The sequence below is a fragment of the Ailuropoda melanoleuca genome, chromosome 1 (assembly GCF_002007445.2).
Source record: "Ailuropoda melanoleuca isolate Jingjing chromosome 1, ASM200744v2, whole genome shotgun sequence".
In the NCBI taxonomy this organism is placed as follows: Eukaryota; Metazoa; Chordata; class Mammalia; order Carnivora; family Ursidae; genus Ailuropoda; species Ailuropoda melanoleuca.
The window spans coordinates 184,312,976-184,324,005 of record NC_048218.1 but is presented as its reverse complement, the minus strand read 5'-3'; the positions used below and the strand labels follow the sequence as shown (position 1 = coordinate 184,324,005).

At 35.6% G+C, this 11,030-nt stretch overlaps 1 protein-coding gene across 4 annotated transcripts in view; it reads right to left on the bottom strand.

Moving 5' to 3' along the window:
- PTPRZ1 (protein tyrosine phosphatase receptor type Z1) overlaps positions 1–11,030 on the bottom strand; it is a 184,599-nt gene that overhangs the window by 58,997 nt on the left and 114,572 nt on the right. For all 4 annotated transcript variants that reach the window (XM_034671185.1, XM_034671187.1, XM_034671193.1 and 1 more), the window contains exons 10-11: positions 9,686–9,812; positions 2,676–2,722 (exon numbers count right to left, since the gene is read on the bottom strand). In XM_034671185.1, coding sequence (XP_034527076.1) covers positions 2,676–2,722; positions 9,686–9,812 — 174 coding nt within the window. The remainder of the gene's footprint in view (positions 1–2,675; positions 2,723–9,685; positions 9,813–11,030) is intronic.

Sequence of the window (11,030 nt, the reverse complement as noted above, 5' to 3'; positions counted from 1 at the left end):
GGGAGAGGAAGAAGCAGGCTCATAGCGGAGGAGCCTGATGTGGGGCTTGATCTCACAATGCCGGGATCACGCCCTGAGCCTAAGGCAGACGCTTAACTGCTGTGCCACCCAGGCGCCCCTATTTTTTTTTATTTTTTAAATTTTATTTTATTTAAATTCAATGAATTAACCTATATTATTTTTAAAATATTTTACTTATTTGTTTGAGAGAGAGAGTGGAGGGGAGGATCAGAGGGAGAGGGGACAAGCAGACACTGTGCTGAGCGTAGAGCCTGGCGGGGAGCTTGATCTCAGGACCCTGAGATCATGACTTGAGCCGAGACCAAAAGTCAGACGCTTAACTGACTGAGCCACCCAGGCGCCCCCATAGGCAGACATTTTGTTAAAGACAAATTGTCAAAGTACAAAGTATGCTTCTAGCACTAGTTATTTAATTTTGTTATTTTCCTTAGAAACACCATTCAGGTGACCCAGTCTTCCAGGAATACTTGTCACTGTAATGGCCCAGGAGCATTCTAGCTAGAGGTCAATCAAGACCCATGCTTTTTTTTTTCTTTTCTTTTCTAATAGCATTTTATAATATGTCTGATCATATGCTTAGAAAACTAAACTGCCAAAGGTACCAAGACATGGTATTTTTAGTCCACATAGGATATGATTTTGCCAGTCTGCTAGCATTGTCATTTATTAGATCTTTTAAAGTCATGTCCCTTAAAAGAAGAAAACTGACAAGAGTACAAATTAGTAAGAACTTAACCAGTACCAGGAGAAAAAAATCTGAATCTTAAACCATGTTCAGATACCTCTCAGAATCTGATGAAGACAGGGGCCCCTGGGTGGCACAGTTGGTTAAGCGTCCAACTCTTGGTTTTGGCTCAGGTTGTAATCTCAGGATCATGGGATCGAGCCCTGGGTTGGGCTCTGCGCTCAGTGCGGGGCCTGCTTAAGACTCTCTCTCCCTCTCCTTCTGCCCCTCTCCCCCACCACACACACACACACACTCTCTCTCAAATAAATAAATAAATCTTAAAAAAAAGAATGTGATGAAAATGATGCACCATTCATTAATCCTACCTAACCAAATCTTGTTGATCTCTATAAGGTTGTGTGACCTCATGTCAACATTTCAATAAGAACAGATCATTCATGCTCTATGATCATTTTATACATACCTGAAACCACAAATATTTTAATGTATACTCCTTCCTATGTTTTCTTATGAAGTTATTGTGAATCTCTCTTCCACTATGGTTTTGAACTGTGTCACACCTGTTACTCTTCACAGCTGCCATTTAGAAAATTTTACCGTAAGGCCTTGATCATGCTGGAGATAGTTTGTTCTTCAAAGTAATGCATTTTTATTTGAAGATAAGCTAAGAAACATCCCCCAAACTATTCACTTCCAAATTCAGTTTTAAAATCCATCACAGATACAGCCCAGGAATTTGCCAACTTCCATCATTCATTCCTGCATGAATCAATGGTAGTGAATAGTGTTATGGACTAAGTATTTATGCCCTCCCCCCAATTCATATGTTGAAATCCTACTCCTCAAAGTGATGGTATTAGGAATTGGGGCCTCTGGGAAGTAACTGAGATTAGATGAGGTCTAGAGGGTAGAGCCTTCATGAATGGGATGAATGCCCTTATAGGAAGAATCATGCGAGAGCTTGCTTCTTCTTCTGCTCTGCTCTCTGCCATGTGAAGATACCATGAGAAGCTGGCAGTCTGCAACCTGGTGATCATTTCTAGGTATATACCTATCCATGTGCATGCACACATACACACACACACACACACACAAAGATATCCTTAGCTGAGTTTTGTGAACTCTTGCTGAAAGGTAGATCACTCACTTTGGTAAACTAATCCTTTGTAAGAGAGAAGTGCCATAAAACATATAAATTATTGAGATAATTATACATGTGAAAACACAACCTAACTGCTATTTATTGCCCGATGGTAGCATTAGTCATCACACTATGACCTCATGCACACATGTGTACAGACACATACATCTGTACTACTTTAAGAATAGCACCTGCATTTAACATATAATCTCAGTAACAATGAACAGTACATTTGGGCTTAGGATGAAAAAGAAGCTGCATCCATCATTTTTTCTCTATTTTAAAAATTAGGACAATGTTAAAATTTATAAATATTCTTAAATACCTATTTACTTACAGGATATTATGCTAGCAACAGACACTTACAATATGAGTAATCCAAACACAATTATTTAGATTAAATGGGCAAAAGAATATATACAATTTATGTTTTGGCTCGTATTTATTATCAATCTGTCAATCATTAGTTAAGGTATTTATAAATAAATTGTAGAAATATTAAGAATTGGGTAAATATTAGTCTTTCAGAAAAACTCAATGAAAAAATTCTGAATTATAGATATAGTTTATGGCTATAATTATCTTTAAAGTTCATTTTTTTCATCATCACCAACCTTTGTTATTTTTATTACTCTATCAAAGTGTCTTCCAATTCTTTCATGAAAGAATCATGCATATCAATTACATGACTATAAAACTCAGCAACTAACCCTACAATGAATGATGCAACACGAACTTTGATTAATGCAACGTCTGAAACCTAACCAATAATTGAAAAAAAAGACTTAATTTTAAAACTTTTTAATATAAAACTAGATACAATACCTTGACTATTTCTTCAGTTCCAATTAATTCAGGAAAGAGGTCAAGTTCTACAAAATTAGAAACAAAATTATTAAGATGTTTATTCAACTATTTCAACCCTGTGGGTTTACCTTTGGGTGGAAAGAGGAGAGAGAGAGAGAGGGGGGAAAATGAAGACTTGTTAGCTTTGAAAATACAGAATCTCCAAAAATAAAAATTTCAGATTTTAGGTTTCCACACTACTGAACACTACATAACACACCACTACACACACCTATAAGAAACTGCATTCAAAACCTATCCTCTACTCCAACTCCCTTCTCCTTCCCCCTCCCCTCTATGTGGGATTGAAGCTAAGCAGGGAGAAGCGGACAGGATGATGTTACTGAGTATAGAAAACTGAAATAATTTTTCATCAGTGTAGACCTCTTCATCCTTAGCAGGGTTGACAGTTAGGGAAATGCCAGGGATTAGGGGGAGAATTGACAGGATTTATTTTCTTATTTGGCTACTTATTCCTTCAATTCCTCTTCTGGTTGAGGGTCAGATGGTTCCTTTAAACTGTGAATTTGGGTTCACGCTTATACGTACACAGGGTGTTGCACCAAATGGACAGGAAGGACTGACCAGAGTGATTCCAGGTCCTTCTCCCCAGGGAAACTCAGTTGTGCTGTCTACACAAAGAATGCACTGGCCAGGATCATTCAAGTCTGCTATTCCCAATGACCAGAATCAGTATATTTCCAGTACATGGATATCTCAATCCAAAAACAAAACCTGTCAGTAAATGTGAGGAAAGATGTGGAGCTGGTTCTCTCTCTCCAACAAGGAATCTAGACACGATGCCAAACTACTGAAGGGCAGACCGGAGAAGCACTGTTCTTCACGCTTCATCAGAGAGGCACTGGGCTCAGCTGGAGCTGAGCATTATTACAATAATGCTTCTCTTATTTCATTATTTTATAGACTCTCACTCCATCTCCAAAATTCATGCTCTTCACTATCCCAATGCTGCTTTTGATCTATGCTTTGTATCTCTAGGTATCCTCAAGGGAAATGCATATTCTCTAAAGTTTTCAAAGGCAAAACTGAATTAACATGAAATGTGCTTATCAAATCCAGACCTGTTTTATAAAACAGACTTTCTTTCTTTTTTTTTTTCCACAATACTTAAACTGTGGAGGGAGCTGAGATGCCCTTCAACAGACGAATGGATAAAGAAGATGTGGTTCATATATACTATGGAATATTACTCAGCCACAGAAAGGATGAATACCCACCATTTGCATCTATATGGATGGAACTGGAGGGGATTATGCTAAGTGAAATAAGCAGAGAAAGACAATTATCGTATGGTTTCACTCACATGTGGAACATAAGGAATAGCCCAGAGGACCACAGGCAAAGGGAGGGGAAAAGGAATGGGAAGAAATCAGAGAGGGAGCCAAACCATGAGAGACTCTAGACTCGGGGAACCAAACTGAGGGTTATGGAAGGGAAGGGGGGTGGGGAGATGGGGTAACAGGGTGATGGGTATTAAGGAGGGCATGCGTGGTGATGAGTACTGGGTGTTGTGTGCAACTAACAAATCGTTGAACACTACATCAAAAACTAATGATGTACTATGTGTTGGCTAATTGAACATAATAAAAAAAAATAAAATACTATATACATATAGAAAAGTAAAAAAACAAAAAAAACCCACAGACTTTCTTGATTTTATTTTTATCAGAAAATTTCTAGGCATTAAGAAATGTAAGACCATAAAATGTAGTCCTGTGCATGGATTCCATTTAGAGGAGAATTCAAGAAAAATTGAGAAGTGATTCACCCTCTCAGGAGAATTTAGATAAAATTAATACTCTTGACTATTGAGCTATCTCAAAGTTACTTACCCTGAACGATGTTAAATTAGCCCTGAGTTAAATTTGAACACTCAATTATTTTTTTTTTTTGCTTGTTAAAACCGACCATGAAAGAGTTTGGAAACCTTTATTTGGATCATTAATGTTGTCCGCTTTCTATTTTTTTCATGCTCTTTATTCTTCACGTTTTCAAATTAAAGTGATTTCAATAGTTTGAAATATTTGTGTCTCTATAACCTCCAAGGAAATCAATACAGGTGAGTTTAAAGATGGGATGCAGCTAAACTGTAAAAGATAAATAAGAACCTTCAATATGATTTTCTGTAAAGTACAATTAGAGAAGTTCATGCACGTGAAATCCTCCAAATTCTGCATGTGAGACAATGCATAATTTTACCGAAATGCTTTTAAATGGAGTCACACCCTTTTATGTACTTTTAAAATATTTTAATGTTAATAAGGCCAAATCATAACAAACATTTGCTAGTGATACAAATTTTCTGTTTCTCTGATACGATTTTTTTCTCTGTTAAGAGGCTACGGGGAAAAAAACTCTCAGTGATAATCCATTCTCCTCAACATGCTTAAGGAAATGTTTTAAAATTAAAAACAAAGAAGCAAGCAAACAAAAACATGGTCTAACTTTACCTAACTTCATACTTTTAATGAGCAAAAGCATTTTCTTATTGATTGTCAAGGCTGGGGTAGGGTATGTATAATTACCACATTGAGAACGGACTTCCTTTTCTTTCAATATTCTCTGAATATATTACTACATGTGATTTATTTTTATCCTTTTACCACAGCATAAATTAACTATATGGATTTTCGTTCTTAGTAAGTTAGAATACATGATTTTACCCAGTCATTTCCCCCGAAGAGTATGAGTTCTACTGAAACTAGCTTTGCTGTTCACTGCTCTAAGACGTGAGATGTCTCCTTTGGGCCTGCTGTAGACCCTAGAGGAGAATGTATGGGTCCAAGCAGTCCTTTGGTCCCTCTTTGCTGGCACTCCCACAGGTGAATACCCCAAGGGTGGATGCCTTCATATCTGCGAGTATTAACCCACTTTGAAGGATCTTCATTTTGGTTTCCAATTCAATTATTCAAATTGACCGAAATTCTGGGTTTGCCCTGGAATGCTTCTTCCCCATATAATCCAGAAATCTCCTGCTGGGCCTCTTCAGAACAATTTTGAAATAAAATAATTTTAAAAATTTTTTTCTATCTTCCTGGAGATTTTGAGGCTATACTTCCAAGTCTGAGAGTTCATAGCACCCAAGGAGTAGTTCTGGTGACAGGCACAAGATCTCATACCGGGTACCTCTGGTTTGCTGGTTCCTCTCAAATAACTGATATTTTAGTAGCTACTGACCTGACTCAGGCAGTACTCCTATATTAAGTAGTTCAAAATTATACTGGTTTACAGTCTTCTCATTCCCTTCCTCAAAACAGACTGCATGAAGGCTTTAAAATGTCTAACAGTAAAGATTGTTAATATATTTTTTTGAGTGAACACTTAAAATTCACATATGTGTGATAACACAAAATCTATTGGTTCATTCTGGTTTTGTCTGGGGCACATGTAATGCTACATTTTCTAAAAGAGCATGTTAGTCACACATTAATATTTCATAACACAAAAAAGCAACACGGACATAGGTTGGCAAGTAAGGCTTATTTAATTGTCTGAAGGAAGCCAAGTTTCACAGTGCAAAAGGGCAAAGCAACGTAGACTGCAATCTCTTCAAACTGTGATTTCAAATATTATTATATAATAACACCCATAGCACAGGATGGTACAGACAGAGCAAGGACAGATGTATAGTGATTTAACAAACACAATTGTTACACAACTGAAAGGCACACAACAACAGAAGAATGTGCTGATCTCATTCAGCATGCATTTAAGTTTAACACAATTATCAAGGCCCTACAACACGTACTAAAATAATATCCTCTATAATTGTATAATAATTAACTCTACATAGAAATGACACAATTATTTTAGTTACAATGAAATAAATATATTTATGAATTATCCATTCATAAATATAATTTTCTGCAAAGTACTGGAAAGAATATACATTTCAGCTTAGCCTTAAGAAGGTTTCCTGGACAAATTCAAATTGTTTCTTAATATGAATTTATGCATGTATTTGAAAATAGCAATTTGTAGTAAGTTTCATGGACACTAGTTTTATGGTGACGTTGTGGTACACAAGTGTAATTAAAATGCACAAACAACAATCAAATTAGCCAAAGTTAAATGCACAATTTGTAAGGTTGAGTTTTCTTTCATGGATATTAATTAAAATATTTGAAATCTACCATTGAAAGAATGAGGGCAACTATAAATGACCTCCTTCCTTTCTTTTTAACAAAAGCAAAAAGCAATACAGTTTTTAGAAAAGAGGTTATCTGAAATAATAATAAAATAATTCAATAGGGTACACATTACAATGTTATTAAGGTAATGAACAACATGACTAACAGGGTGAAATGGTACCAATAAAAACCATGAAATAAGAAGCAAAGTCAAAGGCCACTTACATCTCCATTAGCCACATAAATCATAAAATTCACAAATCTTGTAGGTACCATCACACTAAACCACGAGATAGTACTTTGGTCAAGATTTTTACTGTGATATATTTACCACAGAAACAATATTTAAGATAATGTAGTTTTAATAACAAATTGAAAATATATGAATTGAAATGCCATTGTTGCCTGTTAGATCAGAAAAAATGAGTTCTAAAAGAATAAATATTTTCTTTATGAAAAACAGGAAGACCCCAAACATTGGGTAAGTTGGCTTTTGATGAAGGACTTTTTGGTAGAAATAATTAAGGAATAATCTAAGTTTTTAACCTTAGCTTTTAAGAGGAATATCATAGTAAAACATTAACTCAAACACCATCTTTTACTAAAACGTCATTACTCTACAAAATGCTTTAAGGAACTGAGATATCCATGGAGACTAAATGGTATGCCCAGATAAACATCTCACTAGTTCAACAGTGTCCTCAGCTTTTGAATAAATGGAAATCAAGTTATAATATTTGTTATTTTGTACAAATGTGGAAATGCTACAAATGATACAAGAATGTTGTACTTTGGGCCAGTATAGACTCAGTCTAACAGGATCACTCAGAAATCACTTCTGGAGAAAATAAACATTCGATCTGTTTTTCTTTATGCAATAAGCATCTCAAAAATAAAAAAAGAAAAAAATTCCTGAAGTTTAAAATTCTGACATAGTGGGTAGAGTAGGAAAGACATACCACAAATAGCTAAAAGTAATTTTTTGTAACTCCTGGGAAATTGTTTTACGTGCAGAAATGAGAGTGGCATAATTAAACCAAGGTAGCAAATTAAACAAATGTATTTAACATAATTCATATCCTAAAATACACAACAGCATTAGAGGAGATTTTTATATGCCATATTTCATCAATTCACATATGATATTGGCCAACAGAGTCGATGTTGCTCTGCTAAAGATGTCATTTTCTAGGTGGATCCATATGGGGTACTTGAGGGATGACAGTCAGTGGAGGAGCGTGATATGGGATAACTGATAACTGGTCAATTAATTTGATACTCAATAAGATTTAAGTAAGATTTAGAGCTCACATTCCATTTAAAAATAACCTAATTTTGAAAATCAATGCTAAATAAAAGCAATACATTATAACCAGGCCATGAGGCAGATCATAAGAAATATTAAATAGTAATATTGCCATCATGATAGTAGTAATATTCATTAGCCATTCACATTTTAATCTGGGAAATATCTTGGCAAGTTTTGTAGCCTGTGGTTTAGAAGGATTTATAATCTATCATCTAATGCTCTGACATATATACTTTAACTTGAAAATTTAACTAGTGAGGGGCGCCTGGGTGGCTCAGTCATTAAGTGTCCACCTTTGGCTCAGGTCGTGATCCCAGGGTCCTCGGATCGAGCCCCACATCGGGCTCCCTGCTCAGCGGGAAGCCTGCTTCTCCCTTTCCCACTCCCCCTGCTTGTGTTCCCTCTCTCTCGCTGTGTCTCTCTCTGTCAAATAAATAAAATCTTAAAAAAAAAATTAACTAGTGAGAGCAACTCTGTTGAGGTAATCAATGAACAAGCTCGTAATGGATTAAAGTCCTTGCTATATCATACAGATCACAAAGGCTCATCAATATACCAGTTTTCCTTCAATACATCAAACTGGAATATGCTCTGATTAATATAATTTATTACCATCCATTAAAAATTTATAAAAACATCAATGAATAGACTTACGGTACGTTAGGGACAACCAAAGAATATTTACATTTACGTATGCATGTTTGCATGTCTTTATGAACATGCGTAGGCATAATATCTATGTGTATAAACATACACATATACATATGTATACGTACAAATATATTCCATTCTATTACCTTAAAACTGCTTATGCTAACAAAAGGAGGACTTTAACTATATACATTTGTAAATTGTCAAATTATGATGGTCTGTACTTCATCTAATTATTGCATAAGGTTTTAGATCAAAAGATCAAAAAGAAGATGCATGCAAATAAAATACAATTAGAAACAACATCTTTGTTTTGCTTTGTGAAACAGTACTGGCAAATCAACGAAGAAGAAAGCACTCTACCCCCCTCACACAGAATTATAAAAAGTGGATGAAAATACCTACGATATACATATCATAAAAAAAGAAAAGACCTAAGATAAACAGATGTTTTGTATAGATATTTCAAAGTACCTCACATGATCCTAGGATCACGTATATACTTACTACAAAATGCTCTGGGGGCTGAAAAAGGAAATAAACACAAATGAAACCACCTCTTCATTATCAAAATAAAAGTCTTAATATTTACATAGCTATTTTCTTTTGATGACCATTACAGACATAACAGATTTTGCTGTTCCTACTTCACAAACAGAAAACTTCAACATTTAGAATAAATGTACTCATTGTCCTGCACCCAAATCTGTTGCATGAAAATGGTGTCCATGCTTCACAAAATTAGCTGATGATCCAGACCAAAAAAAAAATCATTTGCCTTTTGGCCAAAATAATATAAAGTCAGAGATAAAGCACCATTGTACCCAGTAACGAAACTAGCCTCATTTATGTAGGTACAAAGGCATGTCGGGACTTACCCGGGTCATCAGAAGGCATGTCAACGATAAGCTGGTCACTGTACTTTCCGTATAAGCCGTTAGTGCAGATGGCTACTATCTGAAGCACATAACTCATGTTGGGGAGTAAATTATTGAGAATAGCACCCTAAAAGAAAGATGTCAGTAATTACACAAATGGATTATTCTCATCAGAGCACTAACATGATAGACATCTGTCTTTAGAAAACGTTTCCTCATTTGCCATTGGAACATATATCTTATTAATCTAAGGAAAACCGTTTGCAATATGGTTAAGTTGAACTTGTGATATTTGTGAATTAGGCTTTTCTGGTTTTTTTGAAAAATCAATTTTAGCTTTAGAAAGTTTCATTTGTAACTAGAACTCATCAGATTCTTAAATGAGTACCCAAAACTACAAATTAATATATTAGGCAAATAAACACATAGCATTTGCAAAGAGCAAAATGTGAAAAATACAATGAAAAACCACCTTATCTCTTTATCATAACAATATATAAGCCAGACAGTAATAGATTTATTATCTTCTTAACATCATTATGAAATGAAAAAATGGCATATTCTTATAAATATGCAAGACATACATAGTGCATAATGTCTCTGTTCTAGTGACTGTATTTTATCAGTTTTGTCCATATGATACCCAACACCATGGTAACAAGGCCAGTTTTTGTTTAAATGCAGGTTCCTGGGCCTGGCGGGACTCCAGCTGTGTGAATGCACCGTTCAGTAGTGTTTTTGACCTGCAGTGGGGCTCTCCTGGAGCCATACCCAGATAGGGTTTTCTCAACTAGACCCTAATCTATGGCCAATCCTTCCCCATCAAGGCAAAGTTTAATATTGATTTGCTCAGGTCACAGAAGGAATCTGTGCTTTTTAAAAAAGTTTTAATTTTAATTCAATTTAGTTAGTATACAATAATATATTAGTTTCAGGTATAATATATAGTGATTCACCTGTTCCATACTGTACTTTATTTTCTTTAATTTGTGTGCATGGGTGGGGAGGAGGAGGGACTGGATCTTTTCCAAAAGAGTATCTGCCTTGGATTCCAAAAGTTCTTTTTTTTTAATAATAATTTTTTATTATGTTATGTTAGTCACCATACAGTACATCCTTAGTTTTTGATGTAGTGTTCCATGATTCATTATTTGCATATAACACCCAATGCTCCATGCAATACGTGCCCTCCTTAATACCCATCACCAGCCTAGCCCAATCCCCCACCCCCACCCCCCCGAAGCCCTCAGTTTGTTTCCCAGAGTCCACAGTCTCTCGTGGTTCGTTCCACCTTCTGTTTACCGCCCCCTTCATTCTTCCCTTCCTTCTCCTACCGATCTGCCTA